The sequence below is a fragment of the Ursus maritimus genome, unplaced genomic scaffold (assembly GCF_017311325.1).
Source record: "Ursus maritimus isolate PB19 unplaced genomic scaffold, ASM1731132v1 scaffold_14, whole genome shotgun sequence".
Classification (NCBI taxonomy): Eukaryota; Metazoa; Chordata; class Mammalia; order Carnivora; family Ursidae; genus Ursus; species Ursus maritimus.
Window position 1 is genome coordinate 50,021,427 of NW_024423786.1, and position 25,999 is coordinate 50,047,425.

The window sequence follows — 25,999 nt, forward strand, 5'->3', positions numbered from 1 at the left end:
CTTGTGTTCCCTCTCTCGCTGGCTGTCTCTATCTCTGTCAAAAAAATAAATAAAATCTAAAAAAAAAAAAAAAAAAAAAAAAAAAAGAAGCCAGTTGCCTGGAGGAGTGGGCAAGGGGCAGGTGAGGACAGGGGTAAGGGCCAGTTACAAGGAGCATCTTCCAGAGATGTGGCTCAGGATTCGGCCGTACTCCCAACACCCCACCTCAGCACAACGCACAGGGAATGGGGGGATCCCCCAAGATCTTCCAAGGTAAAGCGCCCCGCGGTAGCCACCCAGACAAGTCAACGCCGAGCCAGGCGCCAGGGCCCAGTCCATGTGGGCTCTGCTCACCTTCATGTCTTCACTCATCTTAGGGGTCCCTAATCATCACTCCCAAATCTCTCGTTTGCCTCATCCCAGGAATATCGAGATCCCACGCTAATGCTTTTAGACCCCGCCTAGAAGTCCCTCCACTGTCCTTGTGAAATGTTGCCTTGCAATCCCACCTTATCACCTCAAGGACAGTGCCTGCCTGGAGGTCCCCTGTCAGGTTCCTCTCTGGGAACCGAGCACCCCCTTCACCCAAGTTCAGCAGGAAGGAGGTGTCTCACCACCTCCTCCACCGCACCCCAGGCTTCCTAGTACAGAGAACAGAGGAAGCCGACGGGGTTAGCATTTCCTGTTGGTTCACTGGGGGCCAGAGCTGTCAGTCAGGACTGCCCCGTCCAAGACTCACCAGGACCCTCTACCTCACTCGGGTCCCCCCACCCTGGACCCCCTGGGCCACAGGATATCTCCACTGCCCTCCCCCAGGTCTGGGCCGAAGAGCAGCCCCTGGACTTCTGTAATTTTAACGCTGTGGCTGGGCTTCCGTCCCCTGGGGGCCCCGCCTGCTCCCCACTGCCCTGTACCTCATTAGGGCCACTTCCTCATGCAGGTTGGCTGCCATGGTGCCCTCGGGGCTGCCGCCAGCGGCCTGCGGGACTCCACTCATCTCCCTGCTTCTGGTCTGCTGTCTGCTGCCCCCAGGTGAGGCGAGTGAGGCTGGGGAGGGCTGGAGCTGGGGGACTGGTCGAGGGTGGGGGGAGTGGACAAGGCAGAGCTTCCCCCATCCTGCTGCCTGGCCGTGGTAACACTTCCTTAAACTCCCGTCTGACCCGGTGGCCTCAACAGAATACCTCTTCACCTCAGCCCCCCGGGCTCACCGACGCCTAGTCCCTGCATGTGACTTGCCCCCCCCCCACTCCTTCCCGGACCTCTGTCTCTACTCTTCCCTCTGCCAGGATCTCTTCCCTTTCACTCAGATAACTCCTACTTTCCCTTCAGAACTGGCCCCATTTGTCCCCTCCTCCAGGAAGCTTTTCCTGACTCACATTCTCCTCCAGGCTGGATCAGGGTCTCCTCTAGCCTTCCTCTGGGCTCTCCCCAGTTCCTGACCAACATCTGTCTTCCCCACTGGACTGAAGCGCCATGAAGGCAGGGAGGTGGTGTTGAAAGGTGGGGCCCACGAGTGGGTGGGTATACGCTCCAGAACCACCAGCAGAGTGTCCCTCTGTTCCCACAGGTGCCCCGGGACAGCAGTTCCAGCTGAGGGCGGAGGTCCAGAGCCCTGTGGTGCCTGCCGGAGGGTCCTTCTTGGTCAACTGCAGTTCAGATTGCCCCAATCCTGAACTCATCACCCTAGAAACATCCCTATCCAAGGAGCAAGTGGGCAATGGCCTGGGCTGGGCGGCCTTCCAGCTCAGCAATGCGACTACTGACAGCCAGGTCCTCTGCTCCGGCTTCTGCAATCGGGTCCAGATGATAGGCTCCTCTAACATCACAGTGTACCGTGAGTGATGGAACCTGGGGGTGGGGCCGGTCTGGGCAGTAGTGGGGGCCGATGGCCAGCAGTGCGAGGGAGCAGGGAACCCTGAGTTTGCAGAGACGGACTAGGGCTCTGACCCAGAGTGTGGACCTGAATGTGTGTGTGTGTGTGTGTGTGTGTGTGTGTGTGTGTAGAGAGAGAGAGAAAGAGAGAGGCATCTCAACCATACACCAAGGCAACAGCTGTGAAATCAATTTACTTGGGTCCCTACAAGCATTTTTTCAATGATATCTCTTGTCTTTTATTTTCTTTTATTCCTATGGCAGGAAATTATTCATGCATGTGGTTCCCAAATCAGAAATTATAAAAAGGCATAAAAGTCAAACCTCCATTTCCTAGTGCTGGCTACGATGTTTTAGTGTGGACACTGGGTGCTCATTCAATCCGTAAGAAGCCCCAGGCTACCCTTGACACAATACATTATATGTTAATAAAATTTAAAAAATAAAAGCCCCAGGCCAGGGAGGTACACTCAGGAGCCTCCTTCTGCAGATGAGGACTAGGGAGCTCAGTGGGGTGCGGTCGCTTGTTGGGGCTCACAGCCCACGATTGGAGGAGCTGGTTGTCTGGCTCTCAAGTCCTTGCTCCTAACAAATGAGCCTTCCTCCCCAGACCCCGCTGTGACCAATTTCTTATGCTTCCTGCCAAAGTTTCTCTGCATTTAAAGGAATCCATTAGATCAGAAAATAGAGTACGTCACTCATGGTCCCTACGGTTTCGTGAAGCCTTCATAGAGAAGCGTGGTACATGCACAGGACCGTGCGTGAGCTCCTGTTGCGGGCAGTGTCCTTGTCTGTCTGTGTGCCTGTGTGTGCGTGTGTGTGCGTGTGTGTGTGCGTGTGCGTGTGTGTGTGTGTCATCATCTCTGCGTGTCTGCGTGAGTGTACGCAGGTGTTAGTGCGGCATATTTGCGTGTGCCTGTGATGTGTGTATGTGTGTGAATGTGCATGTGGACAGCTCTAAGGATTCGCGCCTTTGTGCATCTCTGTGTGTGAGCAGGTGTGGAAGTCTGTGTCAGGACACATCTGTGCATTTATGTCTTGGTATCTGCATTTCTGTGTAAGGTGTAGATATGCGTGCCTCTCAGATGCCTCCGTCCAGCGCTCTGTGGAAGCCTGTTGGTCCTGGCTCATGGGAGCCGACTGTACTCATTTCCTCCCAACACTGCGTCACGTTGGGTAGCTTCAAAGTAGCCAGAGTGGGAGTATTTACAATGCAGAAATCGGCAAACACTCCATGTGGGGGCTACCCCACCCCACCCATCCCTGAGTCCCCAGGCATTACTAGCTTTGGCCAGCAAACCAGCATCTCTGACCAGTGGTGCCCGAGGCTGAGATGGGGGCCTCTTTGGTAAAAACTTTAAAATTGTAAAAACAGGTTTCTCCTACTATCCCGAAGTAAAGCACTCCTGCGAATCCTTTTGTGAGTCAAAATGATATACAGTGAAGAAGCAATCAATGTCTATTGAAAAAAATCCTGAGCACTCTCAGACCCCCAAAAGAACCTCTCCTAAGCTTTTCTGATACCTTAGGACACATCTTGCTAACGGGCGCACAAAATAAATGGAGGTAAAGCACCAACGCTCGCAGACACAGGTCAGAGCTCCGGCGGCTTGCTGCTGGGCGGCTGAGGGTAATCCCGGGGAAGGAGCTTGGGCGCCCCTCTCACCGGGCATGGTCCCTGCTGCCTCTATAACGTCTCACTGCAAAACCAACGCTGAATGCTATCTTTGCTTTTGCCAATTTTTTTTTAAGGTTGATTTATTTATTTGAGAGGGAGCACAAGTGGGAGAGGGAGAGGGAGAGAGAATCTTCAGCTGAGTCCACGCTGAGCGTGGAGCTCCACTCGGGGCTGGATCCCACGACCCTGAGATCGTGACCTGAGCCGAAACCAAGGGTCGGAGGCCTAACCAACTGCGCTGGGGCGCCCCTGGCCATTTTTCTTAAAAGCGAAAATCCTCTTGGGACTACTGCTTAGCAAAAACAGGTACTAATTAATGTAGGTCTTTCACGAAAGTGGCATCATGAACTTCTGGAAAGTGGGGGGATACCTACAGTAAGATGTTAACTATTTTTCATAGCAGCGAGTGCATGGGCCTCAGTGTGATAGCTGAGGTCCAGGCTTGAGTTGTTGAGGGAATGAGATGCTTCCCAAAGGAGGCCCAGGTTTGGTACACGTGACTGGGAGGGGCACTGCAGCTGCCACTGGGAGCAGACCCAGCCTGGGGGTGTGGAGTCCCTCAGGGCTGTGCCAGAGCACCCTGAGAGGCTGCCCTGTTAGACCCTTGAGCACCTGGGACTGACTGAGGAGGCCAAGCCCAGAGTCCAGGCCAGAGGCTGGGAGGAGGAGCTGTGGGAGTCCCCGGATGTGACATCAAGGAGGCAGGTGAACACACATGGGTCTGGAGTTGGGGTGACTCACCTTCTAACCCCAGCTGGGCCTCTTTCTGGCTCTTCATCCTTGGGTAGATCACCTCACTCTCGCCTCTCCGGGCCTCAGTTTCCCCATCTGTAAAGCAGAAGAATAATAGAGATTTCACTTGGTTGCTGTGTGCATGAAGGTGGATGACATTTGGAAAATCTAAGGAAAACTCTAAATAAACAGAAACTTTTATGAGTCCTAATAACATTGTAAGTGGTCATAGCTTAGTTTCCTTCCTTCCTTCTTTTTTTTCCCCCTTAACTGTGAATTCCTCAGGAACAGAAAATCTGACTTTTATTTCAGTGCCCGGCAAGGTATCCCACGAAACAGGAAATAATAATCATGATGCTAAGGACCATAGCAAACACTTCTACAGGCACAACACTAAGCCCTCTGGGTTTATTAACTCAAAGTTCAGTTCTGCCCTGGGCCACCCTCAGCCTCCTCTCGGCTCCTGGGGTGGGAGTTGTAGGGCTGGCTGATAAGAACAATTCTCCCCTCCCTAACCCCGCCCTAGGGTTCCCGGAGCGAGTGGAGCTGTTACCCCTACCCCGCTGGCAGCCCGTGGGCGAAAACTTCACTCTGCGCTGCCAGGTGGCAGGCGGGGCGCCCCGGACCAGCCTCACGGTGGTGCTGCTCCGCGGGGAGGAGGAGCTGAGCCGAAAGCCGGCCTTCGGGGAGCCCGCCGAGGTCACGGCCACGGTGCTGGCGGGCAGAGACGACCACCTCGCCAATTTCTCCTGTCGCACGGAACTGGACCTGAGACCCCAAGGGCTGGAATTGTTCCGGAACAGCTCGGCCCCCAGGCAACTTCGAACCTTTGGTGAGGGAAGGGACTGCAGAGGGTGGGTAATGAGCTGAGCCAGAGTTGGGATGCCCTGGCTGGGAGGTTTCTTAGGAAGGGAGTGGACTGGACCTCAAGGGCTTCAGGGAAGGCATGCCCTTGGCCACTGAGGACGGTGCAGCCTCAATTGGCCGCGGTAACTAACGAGAAGCCTAAGGCGGTGTGTTCTGGGAAGGGGGTGATCCAGGCCGCAAGGTGTCCTGGGAAAAAAGGACCCTGGTTCTGGGTGGTGAGTGTTGCATGGGGAAAGGGGCGCCCATGGCTCCGGGAGACCTCCTCCTGCTCATGCCTACCCTTCTCCCCAGCACTACCCGTGACCACTCCACACCTCGTTGTCCCTCGGTTCTTGGAGGTGGGAACGAATTGGTCCGTGATCTGCACCCTGGACGGGCTGTTCCCGGCCTCCGAGGTCCAGGTCCAACTGGCGCTGGGGAACCAGACGCTGAATCCTACAGTCGAGAGCCACGGGGACACAACAACGGCCACAGCCACAGCCACAGCGAGCGTGGAGCAGGAGGGCGCCCAGGAGATTGTCTGCAACATGACATTGGGGAGCGACAGCTGGGAGACCAGGGAGAACTTGACCATCTACAGTAAGAGGGGGCGGAGCCAAGACAGCAAGCCAGGAGAGGCAAGGGGCGGGGCTTCGGTATCCCGCGTGTAGTGGCATATATATAGGGTGGAGACTAAACTGGAGAGGTGGTGCCTGTGAGGGTCCCTGAGAGAGGGGGGGGTTGTTGTGTGGGCGGGGCCTAAGCTACCCGAAGGGTATAGCTGGAGTACTCCAAATTGGACTGGGGCGGGGTGGGGTGGGGTCACAGAGTAGCATAACGGCACGGCCTGGATACCCCAAGAGGAAAGAGGCAGTGGAGGGTGGGGACTGACCGATGTGAAGGTCGTGGTCAGTAAACTCCAGGGCAATGCCCGGTCTTTAGGCTTTCAGGGGCCCATCCTAAACCTGAGTGAGCCCAGCGCCCCCGAGGGCACCGCAGTGACTGTGACTTGCTTGGCCGGCGGAGCCCGAGTCCAGGTCGCGCTGGAGGGACTTCCGGCTGCGGCCCCTGGACAGCCTGCCCAGTTTCAGCTAAACGCCACCGAGATGGACGACAGGCGCATTTTCTTCTGCAATGCCACCCTCGAGGTGGATGGGGAGATCTTACACAGAAACAGCAGCGTTCAGTTGCGTGTCCTGTGTGAGTACGTCACTCTTCTCATTAAACCCTTGCTCCCCTGGTTTGGTGGGAAGACTTTCCCTTGCCCCAATGTGCCTCGAATGTGTCTAATCATTTGACCGATCCACAGATGGTCCCAAGATTGACCAAGCCAAATGTCCTCAACGCTTGACGTGGAAAGATAAGACTATCCATGTCCTGCAGTGCCAGGCTCGGGGTAACCCGGACCCCCAGCTGCACTGTTTCCAGGAAGGCTCCGGGAAGGAGGTGCCCATCGGGATCCCATTCCTCGTCAGGTTAAAGCATAATGGTACCTACTCCTGCGAGGCGGCCAGCTCACGAGGCAGACACACTATAAATGTGGTGATGAACGTTCGGGGTGAGCCAAGACGGGGCCGCGGGTCTAGATGGGCAAGCCCGGCGGGGGGTGGGGCGGCAGAGCGTGTGTATTTATTCCTTGCTTCTCTGCATAGATCGGAATGCCCGCGCCGTCAACATCGTCCTGGGGGTGTTTGTGGTCCTGGGCGTGGTGACTATCAGCGCGGCCTTACTGTACGTCTTCAGTATGCATAAGCGGAGTGGCGCCTACCGTGTGAACCAGGGGACCACTTCGTTGCCCCTGACGTCTAAGCAGCCCGAGGAGGCTGTGGGGGAGGATAATTTCTGAGCCTCCAGCTAGGGGAATGCTGGACCAAGGACGATGGGGGTTTGGCCGTATCCTCGGGTTCCGCACCAATAAAACCCTCAAAATCCGAAGTCTGTGTCTTGATTCCACGCGTGCTGAGCTCACCCACTGCGCTTCGCGTCCTTTGAGTGACATCTCTGTGGCAGAAAAGGGTGGAGCCTGTGGCGCCCACACAGGGCTTGAACTCTGAGAGGCGGGCTGGGTCTTAGCCAATGGGCTGAAGGGGTGGAAAAGGAGGTGGGGTTTCTCCTGGCCAATCGGCGGGCGCGCCCTCGTTGCCGCTCTATGCCGCTCCGCCCAGGCTCGCTGGTCCCAGAAGGCGCCGGGTTTCCCAAGATGGCGGCCGACGTGTCCGTTACTCACCGGCCCCCGCTGAGCCCGGAGGCTGGGGCCGAGGTTGAAGCTGATGATGCCGCGGAGCGCCGGGCGCCTGAAGAAGAACTGCCACCGCTAGATCCAGAGGAGATCCGGAAACGCCTGGAACATACCGAGCGCCAGTTCCGTAACCGCCGCAAGATACTGATCCGGGGCCTCCCGGGGGACGTGACCAACCAGGTATGGGGGGGGGGGAAGCGTGGCGGGAAATACCACCTTGCGCGTGCGCGGGGGGAACCGGGCGACACCAACGCTGGCCTGCGCTTGGGGGCGTCGGCGGGAGAGTCCAAGCGCGGGATCAGTGAGGGATCGGGAGAAACCAAGAGCAGGATGTGGGGAGGGGGTGGGCAGTGATGGAGGGAGAAACCAATTTTGGACTGAGGGAGGACGTTGCTAGGGGCGACCACAGGCTTGGACGAAACCAAGTGATTGAAGGGGGCGGGGAACTGGAAGGGGGCGGGCAACTTTGGCCTTGTTGGGGGATTGTGAATGGGCTGCTATATTGGGATTGTGGAAGTAGGGATGCCAGTTGCTCCCTGCTGATTGTGTTTTTCCCCACCCCCTCTACCATGGGACGGCGGGACCTTGAATCCATAAGTTTCAGGGTTGACTGGAGTATGCCTTTCCGTAGCACGCGTTTATCGACTCCTCTGCGAGGTCCGGAAGTTGTAGTAGCTCCTGGGGTCTTTCTTCTCTAAAAGCCTTTGGATTAATTTGGAAAAATGGAGTCTAGTGCCCCCAGCTCACAGACTGCAGGAAGGGGGGTGCACTATTCTGTGCCCCCTCCCTTGACTGATCTGGCCAGGGGTGCCCTTCCTTTGGGGCCTACATGGGGCAGGGCTTCCCAGTGCTCTTTGGACCCAAGGAGATTGCATGTAGTTTCCTCTGCCCTGCCCTGCCTCAGTGAGATGGGTTCTTTCTCCCTGCTGCTGAGAAATCTCTGCTCTCTGACCCACCTGCACATCTGCCACTGACTCTCCCTGCCCATGAGTAGGCACATGGCTGGTGGGGTCTCACAGTGTGGGGAGGGGCAGACTTGGGGACAGACCTGGGGCAGGTGCCACTAAGCATGATCTGGTTTTTTCCTAAAGCTGGCTCTTCTAGTACCTACCATCTCTCAGCTGGGAACACTCTATCTCCTTTAGGGTGCACAGTGTGTCTGGCAGTGGCAGGCCCCAGAGTTTGCCTGAAAAGCTGGCTTACCAGCAGGCCAACCCTGTCAGCAGGAGGGAATTGGGAGGCACGTGAAACCATGCTCTATGGGCTTATTAAGTACACAGGGTCCCCAGTCAGGTACCCTGTGGGTGGCATTCCCTCTGCTGCCCTGACCAACTGCATGACCTTGGACATGTTCCTTTGTCTCTCTGAGCCTCAGTTTCTTCATCTACAAAATGGGTTAATGCCTAATTTGTTGGAATGTTGGAAAGAGTCCTACTTGCAAACTGAGGTTCAGATGGGTTGAAGTTATTTCCCTAAGGGCATACAAGCAGAGCTGGGACTTGAACTCAGACCCATCTGACTCTTAGGGTGTGTTGTGTTAGTTCAAAGCTTGGAGTCCGCAGCTAGGCTCTGAATGCCAGCTCTGCGTGTTTCCTCATTTGTAAGATGGGGATGCTAATTGATCTGCCTTCATAGCTGGTCAATGTGGAGGTGGTACTGGGTCGCTCCCTTCAGCCCCTAGTGACTCCGTATCCTTTGGTTTCTGTCTCCGCAGGAAGTGCACGACCTGCTCAGCGACTATGAGCTCAAGTACTGTTTTGTGGACAAATACAAAGGGACAGGTTTGTGGGGCTGTGCGTTGGGCTAGTGGCAGGAGGTAACAGTCCCTGAAACTGGGAGGGTCCAGGCCCAGTGTTTCCTATACTGAACTTCAGGCCCAACCTTGTCCCCTAGGCCATGCAGGACAGACTATTGTCCCACTCTGTCTCTCATCCTGGCTGCCCATTGTGGGGCAGCCTTGGTGTTCCTCTCCTGGGCTTCCCAGCCAGATTCCTGGGCATTGGGCTCCACGCTTCCCATGCCATTCCGCCCAGCCAGCCGGTCACCCAGGCCTGTCTGTTCTCCTTCAAGTCCTCCAGAATAGTTGGCACCCCTCCATTCCCTCCTTTTCTATCTGCTCCATGCCCCCTCCATCTTTGCCAAAAAGGGCAGCTTCCCTCTGGCCTGTCTGCCTCTGTGATTTCATGCACCTGCTTGCCCTCCCCCCAGTAGCCGGCTCTGATCCAGTTGCAGACCTGATCAAATCCAGTCCTAACCTTCCTTCATTGTTCTTCCTTCTCTTCAAAACTCTCTGAGGCTTCTCCTGACACTACCTTGCAGTGATGTGCCCCAGCCTCACCGTCCCCTCAGCCACCCATTGGATTCCAGGCTTTTCCCTCTGCGAGTGCTCTTAGCTGCCCACTGTGCCATCTGGGTGGCATCAGGCGGCTCTGCATAGTGGCCTGAACGCCCCACCCATCATAGCACTGTCACGCTGGGCTGGGCTGTTGTCGCTCTCTCACTCACCTGCCTCCTGCACTGCGTGGGTGCCCCCCCCCCCAGCACAGGAAGCTCTCTGTGGGTGTCCACGCCTGCCATGCATTTTGCCAGTATTAAACCTTCCAGGACCTTTTCTTGCTATCTGTAAGATGGGTGAGAAAGAGCTGAGGACAGGTAACTCCTCGTAACCCACCTGGTGGGCTAGGATAGTTGTTAAGATCTTGGGCCCTGGAGGCAAATGGACCTGGGTTCAAGTCCTGGTCTGGCCTCACTCTGTGGCCACAGGCACATGATTTACCCTCCGGAGCCTCAGTTTTCTCACCAGCAAATTGGGCATGACGTGCTTGGGTTAGCTATGAGGCCAAACACCTTAAAATACCTAAAAAGCTGTGGGTGCCTGGCACCTGATAGGTGCTTACTAAATACCGTCAGGGGCAACAAATCAGAAGTATTCACTGAGCACCAGGTATGTGTATGTGCCAGGCGCCAAGAATCAGAGGTTAACTGCCACTCTCGTTCATACAGTCTTCCAGCAACGTTTACTGAATGTTGTGTGCTGGGTACCGGGTACGTAACTGTTAACCCAGTTAACAGAGACAGTCTAGTCTGCGGAGAAGGGTGTTATTCAGACAGCTGCAAACATGGAGGTTTGTACACGCGCACACACACACACACACACACACGACCAGAAGCTCCAGAGCCCTCTGAGAGCACAGACTTGGGATCTTTAACAGGAGAAGTCAGGCTAGATTTTGTGGGGGAAGTGATGTTTGCAGGCAGATTGAAGGGTGGGTGGGGTTTAACCAGGTGAAGCAGCATGGAGGTCAGGGTTCCATGCTCAGGGAAAAGCAGGCGCAAAGGCCCGGGGTGCAGTGGGCCTGGCACAGTCCAGGAAGTAGCAGCAGGAGATGGGAGAGGAGGTCAGCAAGGCCAGTGGGCCAGGCCACACAGGATCCCCTAGCCCCTGTAATGAGAAACCCCTAAACAAGGACGCGGCGCCATCTGATTATCCTTTTGAAAGGCTCCCTGTGCTGCTGGGTGGAGAGCAAAGGAGGAGTGGCAGTGGGACCGGATATGAGAGGTCTTGGTGGCCTGGAAAGGTGGTGAAGGAGGGGTGCACAGCCGGGCACTGGGGCTTCCCTGCCTGAGTTCAAGTCCAGGGGGTGCTGCTCTGGATCTGTTTCCTTGCTGGCCAAACGGTGGTTGTCAGAAGTAAGTTATTCTCGTTTCCCATGAAGAAACTGAGCCATTCAGGGGCTGGAACTGAAGCCCAGGCTCCAGCAACCTCATGCTTAACCACTGCTGTGTGTCACCCGAGTTAGTCGCCTGTAGGACCCAGCCAGGCACCCAGTAGGTGGGCCCTGCTGTGGGTGGGGAGCGGGGACGAGGGCAGGAAGCGGGGCTCAGGGAGTCAAGAGACACCTGCAGCAGGGGCTCAGGGCTGCCAAGCATTCCCTTGGCTGGTCCCTGACACGTCCTGGTTGTTGGGTGTTCTGAGGTCACACAAGGCATAGAGGGAGGTGGGGGGGCGGCCGTGGGGTGAAGCGGTGCGCCCTCGGGGTCCCCACTGAGCCTGCGCCCCCTGCCACTGCAGCCTTCGTGACCCTGCTGAACGGGGAGCAGGCCGAGGCTGCCATCAGCGCCTTCCACCAGAGCCGGCTGCGGGAGCGCGAGCTGTCGGTGCAGCTGCAGCCCACGGACGCGCTGCTGTGCGTGGCCAACCTGCCCCCCAGCTTCACCCAGCAGCAGTTCGAGGAGCTGGTGCGGCCCTTCGGCAGCCTGGAGCGCTGCTTTCTGGTCTACAGCGAGCGCACCGGCCACTCCAAGGGCTACGGCTTCGCGGAGTACATGAAGAAGGACTCGGCTGCCCGCGCCAAGTCGGACCTGCTGGGCAAGCCGCTGGGCCCGCGCACCCTCTACGTGCACTGGACAGATGCCGGGCAGCTGACACCCATGCTGCTCCACTCCCGCTGCCTCTGTGTCGACCACCTGCCCCCTGGCTTCAGCGATGTGGACGCCCTGCGCCGGGCGCTGTCGGCGGTCCACGCACCCACCTTCTGCCAGGTGAGCCCTGGGCCTGGTGCAGGGGCCTGGGGGAGCTGGGGCCGGGGCCAGAGCGCCTCAGAGGGGCCCTTTGGAGTCACCTGCCTTTTCTAATCTCCTGGGTCCCTTTTCAGTAAAGCAGCGGCAGTGCCATTTGAATGGGGTTCTTGTTAGAAAGGCCACGTGGTATAGTTAGTGACAGCCCAGCTCGGAGCCAGATGGCTGGGGTTCAGATCCCTGTGCGCCCTTTAGCGACTTGCTTAACGTCGGGGGCCTTGAGCCTCCTATAAAATGCAGGTGAGGCCGCCTTTGTGAAAGCTTGGTGTGAGGCTTGCTCACCTCTCGCTCCCATTTCCGTGTTCATCAGATGTTTGCCGAGTGGCCTCCTGGCTCCTAGGCCTGGCCTTGAGGAGGCTGACCAGAGAAGCCCACAGTCCATTTAAGCCTGGAGGGCAGGAAGCTGGGCTTGGCTGGATTCCAGCCCAGTTCTGTGGCTCCGGGCAAGTCGCTCACTCTCTGAGTCTTGGTTTCCCTCCCCCATAAAAAGGGATTCAACACTCACACGTTGTTTCTGGTTCATTCAAGTAACCTGTGTCATGCACTTACGTGTGTGTGTCTGGCCCTGTGACAGGCACGGTGGCGTGAGAACAGGCCAGGCCCACTCCTCAGCCCCCAGATAGCCTTACCGACAGACCCCCAGCATAGACATTCCTTCAGGACCCACTGAGCACATTCCTTAGAATCCCTCCATCCTAGAATAGCCCAGAGAGGCAGGTATTACCCCATTTTCAGGCAGCACAAGTTCAAGTGCCCTGCCCAGGGCTCTATAGCCAGGGTGTGGCGGGGCTGGGATTGGAATGCCACAGCCTGGCTCCCGGGCCCCAGGCCAGCCTGACGAAGGTAGGACAGCAGGGCCATGACCAACTATAAGTTCTCGCTCTGAGCCTCAGTTTCCCCATCTGGAAATAGGGCTACCAGTGCTTTGTGATTGGCTGCTTATTCATGCTTCCACTTCTGGTAGGTGTCCTGGTTGAACCGAGGCTGGGCTCAGGAGTCAGGCACGTTGAGGTTTGAGCCTTAATCTCCCTCTGTAGGAGCCGTGAAGCCTTCGTTGCCCTTTGACTCCTCTGTCTCTTCCTTTGTAAGCGGCGCATGTTAGAAGATGGGCATCTGGGCCTTGGTCAGAGGCGAAGGTGAAGTGCTCAGTAGAGGTGGGCTGATGGCGGGAGCCGCCCTACCGGGCGCTCAGAGCAGGTGCACACCTGGAGCACCACCCTTTCTTGCCCCCAGGAAGCATCTCCTTGAATGCCCACAACCACCCTTTGAGGTGGGTTCGTTTGCTGCCCCCACCTTACAAATGAAGAAAACAAGGCCCAGGGGTGGGCACGTGCAGTGATGTGCCCACACCAGCCTGCCAGTAAGGTGGGCTGGGAGTCGAGGTCCGTCCGTTGACCCCAGGGCCCCCCACTCTTAAGCGGGCACCCTTACCTTCCAAAGGCTGGCTGCCGAGCTGGGAACTGGCCATCCTGATGGGAAGCGTCATTCTCAACATCACCAAGATGAGAACATCAGGGAAATGCCCTAGCAGCCCGCTCTGGCGCGCTTTGCCCGTTACTCACAGGCCAGTCTCCATAATAGCTCAGTGCTGCGGATACGAATAAAGCAGGTGTCACAGGCCTTGGGTGTTTTAAGAAGCCTTTTCCATTTTATTTATTTTTGTGAATGGGCAGCCCAGTCCTGCTTGGAAATTCAGCAGGAACAGAAAGGTCAGTGGTGAAGGCGCCTTTGCCTGCAGCCCCTGCTCAAACCACGTGTGGTGTCTCCTTCCGGCAAGATTTTATTACGCATTTCAAACAGATGTGTGTGTATGTCCTTGCGTTCCCCTTTGCCTGACCCAGATATTGCCGTGCCTGCATCCGTTTGGTTCTTCCCCTTGGTCTCGGGCATATTTTCGTGCTCAGACACGAGAGCTTTTTCACTGCTGTTGGGGCTGCACCGTGTTCCGTTTCGTGGACTCCGCCGTCCTCTGTGGAGGGACACTGTCTTGGTTCGAAACCACGCTGTGCATCACTGGGGACCGGGAGGAGCCCCACTGGTTCTTGAAACAGCCATGGTGACACAGAGGTGGCTGGATTCTTTTTTTTTTTTTTTTTTTTTTTTTTAAGATTCTACTTATTTATTTATTTGAGAGAGAGAGAAACAGCCAGCGAGAAAGGGAACACAGGCAGGGGGAGTGGGAGCGGAAGAAGCAGGCTCTTAGCAGAGGAGCCTGATGTGGGGCTCGATCCCAGAACGCAGGGATCACGCCCTGAGCCGAAGGCAGACGCCCAACGACTGAGCCACCCAGGCGCCCCAGAGGTGGCTGGATTCTTGAAGGGCATCGGCTTGCAGCTCCAGCTCCGCGGCCTGGGCAAAGGACTGCCCTTCTCAGAGCCCATTTCCTCCCCTGCAGAGTGGGGGTGCTGACTGGGCCTGGCTCTGCGATGTGGTGAAACAGCTCTTTAGCGGCCAGCCCACGGGCGTGCAGGGTCCGACCGGGTTCTCTCCCGGGATCTGCCTGCCCTGGGACAGCACCCACAATGCCCTAAAAACCAAGAGGTTTGTTCCGTGAGTGGGTAGCAGGCTCACATGGTGGCAGAGCCTGCCCTGCCCTGACAATGGGCCATCCGTGGCCTTCATCTTTGTGTCTTGCTGCAGAGCTATTTGTATGTCTGATGCGCGGGAGCCCCAGACCCCACTGGGGCAATGGGCACGTGCCATACAGCCTGTGTGCCAGCCTCCCTTTCTTCAAAAAGTCTCAATCCTGGGACACATCTGGCCCCAGGGTCTGGATAAGGGGCTGTGGGCCTAAAGTACCAAAGGGCTGCTGTCAGGGGAGGCGGAAGGGCCTCGCTGGCTGTGGGACCTCCCTCCCAACTGGCGCGTCTAGTCTGGAACCCAAGCGTGGAGGCCGCGTGTCTCACCCCCGGGCTGTGTCCTTCCCTCCCAGCCCTGGCTGTGTGTCTTCATCCGGAGGCTCAGTTGAGCTGTGCTTCGGAGCCACCCATCTCTCCCGCCAGCGCCGCCTCTTCCCAGCTCTGTAATTCAAGTGCGCCACCCTGTCTCCCTGTGCCTTTGTTTGCTTGACGGTCTCCATCACAGTCCCAAAGTGGCGCTGGCCTGAGGCCCAGGGGGCTTGACCCATGCGAGGTGGAACCCAGCTTTGCGCTCCTACCAGCTGCGTGACCTTGGGCATAGTGACCTCTCTGAACTTCACTTGTCCGCTCTGAAAAGTGGGTAGGATGCAGCCTCGTAGGGCTATTGAGAAGATTCGATGAGCTAATGCAAGAACAGGGCTCAGAAGAGCATAGGGCTAAAAACCCACCCCCTCTGGGGAGGCCAGTGTCACGATCAGGATCCGAGTCTGGTCACTGTTGCAACTTCACGTGAGGGCGGCTATGCCACTTGGGTGCTCATATCTGCCTCCCCCCCCCCCCAGCTGGCATATGGCCAGGATGGGCAGCTGAAGGGCTTCGCTGTGCTGGAGTACGAGACGGCAGAGATGGCAGAAGAGGCGCAGCAGCGGGCGGACGGCCTGGCACTGGGGGGCAGCCACCTGCGTGTCTCCTTCTGTGCCCCGGGGCCCCCTGGCCGCAGCATGCTCGCCGCGCTCATCGCCGCACAGGCCACGGTGAGTGCGTGCCCAGGAAGTGTGCCCCTGCGGGTGGGGGAACCAGGGGCCAGGCCCTCCTCTCTTGAAAAGTCAGGCTGTCAGCTGGACTCAGGACAAGAGGGACGGGTGAGCCCGCATCCCTGTGGCCAGGTGGGGCTCTAAGCTGCTCTTCCGTTTCTCTCTGCAGGCCCTCAATCGGGGCAAAGGGCTCCTGCCCGAGCCCAACATCCTGCAGCTGCTCAGCAACCTGGGGCCCTCCGCTTCCCTCCAGCTGCTGTTGAACCCCCTGCTCCACGGCAGTGCAGGGGGCAAGCAGGGTAAGGTGGAGCTGGGGTCGCCAGCACTCTCAGAACCCAGCGCCTCCCCAGACTCCTTTCCCATCTAAGCGCTGAGTGACTCGAGCCCGTGAGCAGGGGCTGGGATGCAAACGGCGGTCACCAGTGGAAGCTGGTGTCCCTCGCCCCTCACTGGGGGAGCAGAGCGACCTGCCATGAGACGGAAGCGGAAAGGGCTGTCCCTCCCTGCCTCAGACTCCCCTTCCTGGGCCCTTTTTTGGGGTATATCGGTTGCTTTCTTGGAGCTTCAGGCCCTGGGTTGTGCTTAACGGGGGCAGGCGCTTCCCTGCAGGGTCCGGTGCTCATTTCCCGATCTCCCCCAGGCCTCCTGGGTGCGCCTCCGGCCATGCCGCTGCTCAACGGGCCTGCGCTGTCCACGGCGCTGCTGCAGCTCGCCCTGCAGACCCAGAGTCAGAAGGTAACCGCATGGTCCTGGGCCCCGGGACCGCCGCATCCGCGCACATGCCCAGCCCCTTGTCGGTCCATTCTGCGCCCCACTCGGGTCTGCCGGTGCCTGCCGTCGGTGGGGTGATGGGACATCTGGTCGTGTCGGTGGCAGGTGCTCAGGACTCAGGCAGTGACTCAGCCTGGGGGACAAAGTTCAGGCTTCACAGAGGAGGAGCTCACTGGTGTCTTGCTCCTACCTTTTCAACGCATATATATGGACACCGTACAGACCAAGATACACACACACACACACACACACACACACAGGTGCAGCACACAGGGACATAGACTGCTCCCAGCGCACATTCAGAGGGAGGCATGCACACACATATGCCAGTAGACACACAGACACACGCTGCTGACCTACCCGGTCTGGTTCATTAGGGCCAAGTCAGTGACATGGGTATGTCCGACAGTCACTGACGGAATTAGGGCCTTTTCCACTCTTCTGTGGCTAAAAGTGACTGGATCCATGTGTGGCTGTTATAGTGTGTTGGACACTGTGCTTCCATGATGTTCAGCAGGGGGACCGGGTGTGGGACAGTGTGTGCCCGGAAAGGACTGTCATCTTATGTGTGTCTGACAGTGATTAGCAGTGTGGGGTGACAGGCCATGACACACTGAACATATGGTTCATGTCCCCAGGGTCACCCCAGGGCCTGGTATGCAGGAGGCCCTCCGTCACCACTGGGTGGCCAGATGGGCGATGGCTGGGATGTTGCAGACACTGGGGGACACTGTGCGTGTCTGCCCATGACTGGCTGGGGCTGGAGTCTGGGTGTGGTGACCCCTGGGTGTGCTGCCCAGGCTACACCGGCCCATCTCCAGCTGACTGTGCTCTGTCTCCAGAAGCCTGGAATCCTGGGAGACTCTCCCCTGGGCACCCTTCAGCCTGGGGCCCAGCCGGCCAACCCCCTCCTCGGGGAGCTGTCTGCAGGTAACAGACCCCGCCTCTCCTCATCTTTCTGGACCTGATCCCACATCCCCTTTCTGAGCCCCTTTCCTTACTGGGCATGGGCAAATGACCTCATCTCTCTGGGTCTCAGTGGCCACATCTGTCAGTTGGGCCCCCTCCTCCCAGGGTGGCCGGGAGCATCCTGGGAGGTGATGTGCTTAGAGGGCTCTGCAGAGTGCCCACCACATACCTGCTGGTCCCGATCCAAGCAGAGGCTCAGGGCCCCAGGAAGACGCGTCTTGCGGGTTTGGGCGCCAACACCTCCTTCTCCCCATAGGGGGGGCCCTGCCCCCAGAGCTGCCGCCCCGGCGAGGGAAGCCGCCCCCTCTGCTGCCGCCACTGCTTGGCCCCTCTGGGGGTGACCGGGAAGCCATAGGCCTGGGTCCCCCAGCAGCCCAGCTCACTCCACCCCCTGCCCCAGTGGGCCTCCGAGGCACCGGCCTTAGGAGCCTCCAGAAAGACAGTGGACCTCTGCCAGCACCCCCTGGGGTAAGGCTCCTCCCTGCACCCACCGCTCATACAGCCGCCTGCCCCGCAGGACCCCGCCTGCCAGGGGCCCTCACGAATCCAGCCCTCCTACCACAGGTCTCACTGCTGGGGGAACCCCCAAAGGACTTCCGGATCCCCCTGAATCCCTACCTGAACCTACACAGCCTACTCCCGGCCAGCAACCTGGCGGGTAAGGAGGCTCGGGGCTGGGGAGGCACAGGGAGAAGCCGCCGCCCGGCTGAGGGCCACCTGCCTAACCCCCCAGCCCCTGGAGGTGGTGGTGGAGGCGGTGGCAGCAGCAAAGCCTTCCAGCTCAAGTCCCGCCTGCTCGGCCCTCTCGCCAGCACCCGCCTGCCCCCTGAACCAGGGCTGCCTGACAGCTATGGTTTCGACTACCCCTCGGTGAGTACCTAGCTGCCATGTGGTCAGCCCTCCCGAGGGCCACCACTGTAGCCCTTTGTCCCTCTAGAGCAAGTCATTCTCCAAAGCATTATTTCTCTAGTACTGATGGCCAGGCGAGCACTGGGGAGATAGCGGGGAAGGTGCCAGACACAGGCCCTGCCCTAAGTCTCATGTCTGTTTGTCTCTGCACATTAGACCTGCTTCCTGTCTGTCTTTCTCTCCCAAGAGGCTTTAGGCTGTGCTTCTCCCTCTTAGAGACAAGGCTCGATGTCCCGTTGGTCTCTCTTGTCTTTCTCTCCCTTCTCTGACTCCCGTCGCTGTCCCTGGAGAGCTGCTCCTTCCGTGGTCCCAGCCTCCCCCAGGTCAGATGTGGCAGCCCATCCACCTGCAGGCCGCCTGTGTTGTGTTTGGCCCACACTGCATTTAAAAAAAATAACCAAAATAAATGTCAGCGCTAACATCTAAAAACCCAGATGCCCAGTGGGCCCTGAAACAGTGAACACGTGGCCCCATGGGGGCCACACGCCTTCGCTACCACTCGTGCTGTGGAGCGCACACTCTGTCTCATTCCAGCTGCCCAGCCTGCAGTTGGAAGTTGCCCCCACACAGTAGAGTGTGCCCCCTGCTGGACGGGCCAGATTTCCCCGGGAACAGCTGTGCCGTGGAACTCAGGCAGGGGTGAGGCTGGTTCTGACTCTGGCCCAACATGCTTCTCCCCCTTTCCTTCAGGATGTGGGACCTCGGCGGCTCTTCTCCCACCCACGGGAGCCAGCGCTAGGGCCCCACAGACCCAGCCGACACAAAGTAAGAGCTGCCCCGTCCCTTTCACCTCCTGGGTGTATCAGTTAGCTTTTGCCCCATAACAAGCTGCCCCACCACTTGGTAGCTCAGAACAGCAGATATGTGATTTCTCACCGGTCTTCGGGGAGGCCAGCAGGTAGTTCCCCGCAGTCACCCTGGCGGCCCAGCTGGGGTCAGCAGTCTGCAGGGGTTTTAGTCACATACCCGGCGGTTACTAGGCAAGGGAGGGGACCTCAGCTGGGACGATCTATCTGCTGCCCATGGAGCTTGTTCTCCAGCAGGCCACCCTGTGATGCTGGCCTGCATACGGTGGTGGTCCCGGGGTTCCCAAGAGGAAGCAGGGAGGCCAGGCACCTCTGCCTTTATTGTCCTGCTGCTGTCCCATTGGGCAAAGCTAGTCCCATGACAAAGTCTGGTGTGGCATTTGGAAGGGTCTACAAAAGGGGTTGGATTCTTCAGTAATCTGTCTCACTCGGCCCGCCCCCTCTCTGCAGATGTCCCCGCCACCCAGTGGTTTCGGAGAACGGAGTGGCGGGGGCGGCGGGGGACCCCTCTCCCACTTCTATTCGGGCTCGCCCACTTCCTACTTCACCAGTGGCCTGCAGGCTGGCCTCAAGCAGAGCCACCTTAACAAGGTGAGGAGCTTTCCCAGCTGCGGACAGTTCCCCGGGGACAGCCAGGATGCAGGAGCCCCTATGACCTTTGGTACCTAGGCCACGGCTGAGGTGGTGGCAGCGGGCATCAGCTTGCTCAGGGCTGAGCTCAAAGAGGCCGTCCTCCCCACACCTGTGTGTCCTGCACCTAATGTTGCCCAGCCTTCCTGGCCACCTTTTACTCCACTTCTTGTAGGCTACGGTGTGGGTGGTATTAGCCCCGGTTGACAGATGAGGAAACAGGCTCAGACAAAAAGAAGTCCTCTTCTGCCAGTCTCCTAGCTGATGAGCGGTAGAGGCAGGATTTGAGCCTGAAACCCCTTGCCTTTGCCCTGGGGGCTGCTTCCTCTCCCATTCCATCTCTCTTCCATGTCTCTCAGGCGGTCGGCTCCTCTCCACTGGGCTCCGGAGAAGGGCTCCTAGGCCTCGGGCCTGGGCCGAATGGCCACAGCCACCTGCTGAAGGTATGGGGGTGGGAGTGGGGGGACAGCGGGGACATGCAGGGGAGCAGTGGCCCCCAGATGGCCCCTGACTTGCCACCCCTTCCTCTCTGTCTCTAGACCCCACTGGGTGGCCAGAAACGCAGCTTTGCCCACCTGCTGCCCTCACCCGAACCCAGCCCAGAAGGCAGCTACGTGGGCCAGCACTCCCAGGGCCTTGGGGGCCACTACGCAGATTCCTACCTGAAGCGCAAGAGGATTTTCTAAGGGGCCAGTGCCAGAGATGCTCAAGGGCCTGCACCAAATCGCTTTTGGGTTTTCTGGTGTTCTGTTTGTGTTTTTTTTTCCCCCTTTCAGTAATAGAAAAATCTCTGAAAGACTTTGTTGACCAACCAGCCGGAACCCAAGGAGTGTGGGGGAGTCTGGGGGCCACTGTGCACCTCTGGCCTGCTCCCGGCATGGAAACTCTACAGCCTTAAGAGAGAGGGGCCCTGGCCTGCTCTCTGTCCCCTCCCCTGTATCTGCCCATGTCTGTCTCTCTGGGAGTCCTCTCCTGCCTCGTCACTCCTATATCTTGGCCTTTCGAGTGCCTTGGAGGTTCCCCTGACCTCCCGTGAGGATCAGAGACTGTCCCCCTTTTTTAACTTTGACAATTGACTTTTGTTTCCTTTTCTAATTTGTATTATTTTTTAAACAACCCAGGACGACCCCCAGCTCTGATTCCTTCAAGGTCCAGCGTGTCTGGGCCTTCGTTCCACTCCTTTCGGTTTGAAATGGCTCAGCCCTTTTTCTCTCATGTCTGCTGCAGGCATGGCTGTGTCCTGCCCCTGCCTGCCCACTCCAGCCTGAATTCCAGCTGGGGGAATTCCAGCCCCCTGCCACAGTTCCCTCGCCTTCTGATGCCTTAAAGCCGGGTCCCAGGCCCTGCGGTCAGAGCATCTTAGATGCCAAGCTCCGGAAGCTTGACTCAGGACCAAATGGCTCTGGCCTGGGGATTGGGCCCCTCCACCCAGGGTCCCCACTCTGAGGACAGTAGAAGGCTAAAGCCTTGGTCTTGGCAAACCAACCCCATCATCCCTCTTGCCCAGGCCTAGGTGCAGAGACGGGTTTTCTCTGCCAGCTTAAACCAGTCCTGCTGTCAGTCTGTGGGAGTCGGGTATTGTGCATCTCACTGAGCCTCTGCTGTCTCCCTGCCCCCACCCCATGTTGAAGATGAGTTCTGCCTCTCCATCCCCAGGCTACATCACCTGGAGCTGGCCTCCTGTTGGCCCAGTGCCCAGTCCAGCAACTTCATGCAGATAAGCTCTGCCCCTGCCCACCAGCAGGACCTGTCGGCCTGAGGAGATCCTGGGCCCTCCCCCTGGCCGGCTGGGCCACCAGCTTCCCTCCCCTGACTCTGGGGGGTCCACATCCACTCCAGGGGGGTGTCGTCTCCCCAATCCTCTCTCACAGACCTTCCTTTGCTGAATTAAAGTTTGTAAGTAAATGGTTTTAAAGAAAGCAGAGCTGGCTGGTTCTTGGGACAAATGGCCTGGGTGGGTAGTCTGGGACGGCCCGGCAGGTCTTTTGTGTGGGTGAGACCTCCTGGCTCCCTCCCACCCTGGCAGTCCCTTCCTGGAGTCCTACCTCGCATGCGCCCCCCTCAAACGACAGTGCTTATATTCGGGCAATTACGGGCCTTTTGGTCGCGTGGCTGCCACTGGGCATGCCCAGTCCCGGGTCACGTGATGCCTGTCATGGCCGCCTCCGTGGCCCGGGGAGGCGTGAGTGCTGGGTTTCTGCTGCGGGCGGCCAGGGGAGCCTGGTGGAGCCGGCCTGGGGGCTCCCGGGGGTCTGGGGAGGCGGCGACGCCAGCTTTGGGGGACAGCGTTAACCCGTCGGACGCCCGCAAGGCGCGCCGCGGCCGCTCATCCAACCGTGTTTTCCAGGCTCGCGCCAGGCAGGGGAAGAAGAAGCTGGCGGCCCCGAGCGGCCCGGGGACGTGTGAGTGTGGGGGGCCAAGCCTCCCATTCTTTATCCCACGGGGTTCCTCTGGTTCCTACCTTGCCTTGCAGCCTCAATTCTATGTCCCCCTTCTAGCTCTTCCTATTCCCCTGGCCGTCAAGGCCTCCTAACTCCAGACGTGACCTGGCCACCGCGCCCACCATCAAGTTTGGTATCTGCACCCCCATCTGTCCCCAGGGTGAACGTGGTGTTCGTAGACCGGTCAGGCCAACGGATTCCCGTGAGCGGCAGAGTGGGGGACAATGTTCTCCACCTGGCCCAGCGCCATGGAGTGGACCTGGAAGGTGGGAACCCCGCACTGGGAATTGGGGAGGTTCTTATTCATTGTTTTAAAAACCCTGCAAATCAGATGCGGTTCTCTGTTACTTAACCCTCCCGTGGCTTCCCATCAAACATGGCTAAAATCCAGACTCCTCAACAATGTCTCAAAGCCTGACCAGCTCTAAACCCTCACTCTCTCAGCAGCTATTTATTGAGCATTTATTAGAGGTCATTAAAATTCCTGTCCTCCAGGAGCTTGTATTCTCTCCCTCCTTCCTCTCTCTAATCTAGACACACTGGCTTTCTTGCTGTTCCTCAAACAAAAAGCCAAGTTCATTCCTGCCTCGGGGCTTTTGCATTTGCTGCTCCAGACATCTGAAGTCCTTTCCCACCAGATCTTCTGGCTCCATTTCATCCTTCAGGTCTCAACATAAATGTCATCTTCCTGACAATCTCATCCCCTCAGCGCAGCTAAAACCCCAACCCCCGGTCACTCTGTCACCTCAGTGTGCTTTACTGTCTTCCTAAGACTTCTCAGTGTCTTCTCTCCTTTTTGTCTTCTGTCCTCAGAATGAGATCGGAAAGCCTGGCGCTATTTATCCATTGCCTGTCATGGAATTTAGATGTAACTGGTATTAAGTCAGTAATTGCTGAATAAAAGATAATCACAGCAGACATTACTTTAAGCGCATTAAATACCTATTGACTGAATCATCATGACAAGATTATGTGATAGGGGAGATTGTTATCTCATTTTATAGGCGAGGAAGCAGCCCCAGGTTAAGTTGACGTGATCCAAGGCCAAGTGGCGAAACTAGATTCAAAGCCAGCGTGTTTTAGCCTCTAATCTGTGCTGCCCTTCTACGCATATTGAACACCTACTGTGTGCCAGGCAGCAATGTACAAAACAGATGAGGCCCCTGTCATTTCACATCAATTTCAATTTAATAGGGACCATAATCCCAGGAGTAAACATGTAATTATATCATGAGCAGCTGGAAAGGGCAGTCTGGGGAAAAAAAATGTACAGGGTTATTTGTCGGGTGAATATAATACAGAGCCTGATTTAATCATTATCAGGGGTGGGGCTGTTGGGCAGCTGGTTATGGTAGACTTACCTCAAGTTCTGTTCTGGAATCCAGAGTCTAGGACAGAGATTGGAACATGAGTTTTAGAGGCAAGTGGCCTGTGTTCATCTTTTGCCTCTTACCAGCTCTAGGACTCTGAGCAAGGTACTTTACCTCTCTGGGCCTCTGATGCCTCATCTATAAAAGGGGATAATTCAGTTGCTGTCTCATTGCATTGCTACGGAGGATTAAACAGATCTCATACGTAGTGCTGAATGCCTGGTGTCTGGTTAGTGTGCAGTGCCTAGCTGGGACTATTGTGTTCGATAATTTCTATCTCGTGGGATGAGGACGCTAATGAGGTGGGAAACAGGGCTGAGGAAGAGATTCCTGGGGACCGCCTGGAGCTTCAGGGTCCAGACATTTTATCCCCAGGAGATGGGGGCAAAGTCACCACGTCCCCCTGGGAGGTTCTTCCAGGTCAGGAGGCTGCCCTCATTACCCAACATGTGTGGAAGAGAGAGAATTCTGTCCCATTCACTTATAACACAAGTCTCTTGAGCATCCACATGCCAGGCTCAGTGCCAAGTACAAAGAGGAGGCCAGGTTGATGAAGCATAGGTACACCCAGAGATTCCGATGGTAACTTGAGATTGTGGTAAATGCTGTGCAGAAATTAGAGTCCCCAAGGGCAGGAGGGGGTGGTGGGTGTGTGGGGAGAGGACAAGAAACAGGAGATGGAGGAACTGGAAGACAGATGAGTTCCCTGAAGACAAGAAGGACGTAGCCATGGTAACAGAGTGGAGAGAAGAGCATTCCAGGGCAAGGGTACAGCAAGTACAGAGGACCTGTGGTGGGGGACAAGCTTGGTGCATTGGAGTTGAGCAGGGGGGCCAGTGTGGCTGGAGTGGAATGAGTGAGGGGTCAGGAGGATCTCAAGGATTGAGTGGAAGAGTTTGGTTTTATTCTGGCTGCGAAAAGGCCTCGGAAGGTTTTAGACCAGGAGGGACGTTACCCGCAAGCACGGTTCTCAGCGATCAATCCAAAGGGTGGGAATGCGCGCAGGGGAAAAGCAGAAAACCCCGGCTTCTGTATCTTTCAACCCTTATTTTCTGGTCTTGTCCCCTGCCACACTGGGTGTTAAGGAAACAGGTCCCATCTTCAGGAGCGAGAGGGAGACGGAAACCCATTTGCCCAGCACAGTGACAGGGTCCCGGCAAGGGCTTATAGGCTACAGGGACCCTGCCTGACTTTTCCCCTCTCAGCCACACCGAAGTCAAATCCATGCTCATTCATGGTTCTGTGCACAAAGTGTGGTCCACAGCCTGCTGGGGAGTCCTTGGGAGATGGGACACCCTGGACGTCCCTTTGCAGAACTTGCATGCAGCTCGGGGACAGCTAGCTGAGAGTCAATGACTGGGCAAAGGGTGCGCTCCGTGTGGGCCCAGGAAGGAGAGACGAGGGGCGCCAGGAAACAAAGGGCCTCTCCCCCCTTCTATCTTTGACCGCATGGCGTCTACTTGACTGTGCCTCTCACTGGCACCTCCTCATTTGTTGCCCCCAGGGGCCTGTGAAGCTTCCCTGGCGTGCTCTACCTGCCACGTGTACGTGAGCGAGGACCACCTGGACCTTCTGCCTCCTCCTGATGAGAGGTGAGCTGGGGAAGCCCCTCCCCGCTCTAAGCCGCAGGGCTTGGCCACCGGGTCTCTGCCTCCCCGAGGTGCAGAAGCCCATCTGGCCGCAGGAGAAGGCAGCCCCAGCCTGTCTCCTCGCTGTGGCTGCTGGCAGGGACGCTGCCCCTCCGGCCTGAGAGGTGCCTCCTCCCTGCCCGGTGGGGCCCTCACCAGCTGGACAGTGTGCCCCCTGATGACTGCTGTTCTTGCTCCAGGGAGGACGACATGCTGGACATGGCCCCCCTTCTTCAGGAGAACTCCCGGCTGGGCTGCCAGATCGTGCTGACTCCTGAGCTGGAAGGGGCTGAATTCACGCTGCCAAAGATCACCAGGAACTTCTACGTGGATGGCCATGTCCCCAAACCCCACTGACCCAGGCAGCCGCACCACCCGGGACACCCGGGGCCTCGGCCAGGACTGGAGGAATAAATAGCCAAGTCGCCAGCCCAGCCCAGAGCATGGACAGGCCCGAGAGAGATGTTGGAAGCAACCAGAAGGCCAAAGCGCCTGCTTCAGAAAGATCCCATGTCCAGGCTCTGGTTTGGGGGGCGGCCTCCCCCACGCTCATGAGAATCAGTGTGTAGATAGGGTGGAATGTGACTGGAACAACAATAAAACTGTCTCACAGGCCTCCAGTGTCTTCAGTGTCCTGGGTGGGGGGAGGCCAGGCCCTGGGGTCTATAGCTGCATTTTCCGGACCCCCACCTCTCCCCTCGCACAGTAGCGATGGGGCCGCGGGGCTGGGGGGACGACTGAGGCAGAGACCTGGAAGCCCCCTGCCTGGAGAGCTCGGGGCCTGAGCACACGCGGATCGCGAGGCAAGGCCCCGCCCCCACAGCCGCGGAGGGATTTGGAGGGATCCAGGCGGGCCTGGCGGGGTGTGAAGGCCACCCGAGCAGAGCTGGCAGAGTGGGACTGAGGCAGGCCCGGGGGCGGGACGGGGGGGGGGGGGG

General features: G+C 57.7%; 3 protein-coding genes across 4 annotated transcripts; all 3 read left to right on the forward strand.

Annotated features, from left to right (window-relative positions):
• Positions 1–750: 750 nt before the first annotated feature.
• On the forward strand, positions 751–7,042 carry ICAM3 (intercellular adhesion molecule 3). Its single transcript, XM_008708091.2, has 8 exons — positions 751–795; positions 920–1,011; positions 1,547–1,813; positions 4,788–5,093; positions 5,420–5,707; positions 6,050–6,307; positions 6,417–6,665; positions 6,760–7,042. The coding sequence occupies exons 2-8, from the start codon at positions 930–932 to the stop codon at positions 6,951–6,953; spliced, it is 1,644 nt and encodes a 547-aa protein (XP_008706313.1). The 5' UTR covers positions 751–795; positions 920–929; the 3' UTR covers positions 6,954–7,042.
• A 218-nt stretch (positions 7,043–7,260) lies between these two features.
• Positions 7,261–21,541, forward strand: RAVER1 (ribonucleoprotein, PTB binding 1). Of its 2 annotated transcripts, XM_040629366.1 has the most exons (14): positions 7,261–7,526; positions 9,061–9,127; positions 11,419–11,888; positions 15,346–15,537; positions 15,707–15,836; positions 16,178–16,272; positions 17,151–17,238; positions 17,534–17,745; positions 17,842–17,935; positions 18,011–18,147; positions 18,877–18,951; positions 19,443–19,583; positions 19,982–20,065; positions 20,162–20,418. In XM_040629366.1, the coding sequence occupies exons 1-14, from the start codon at positions 7,308–7,310 to the stop codon at positions 20,306–20,308; spliced, it is 2,151 nt and encodes a 716-aa protein (XP_040485300.1). In that variant the 5' UTR covers positions 7,261–7,307; the 3' UTR covers positions 20,309–20,418. The 2 variants fall into 2 exon arrangements, with proteins under 2 accessions (XP_040485300.1, XP_040485299.1); XM_040629365.1 differs by having other exon boundaries at positions 17,842–18,147; positions 20,162–21,541.
• Positions 21,542–21,567: 26 nt separating this feature from the next.
• Positions 21,568–25,676, forward strand: FDX2 (ferredoxin 2). The gene is made up of 5 exons (XM_008708092.2): positions 21,568–21,928; positions 21,970–22,024; positions 22,223–22,329; positions 24,938–25,025; positions 25,262–25,676. The coding sequence occupies exons 1-5, from the start codon at positions 21,568–21,570 to the stop codon at positions 25,416–25,418; spliced, it is 768 nt and encodes a 255-aa protein (XP_008706314.1). The 3' UTR covers positions 25,419–25,676.
• Positions 25,677–25,999: the final 323 nt, after the last annotated feature.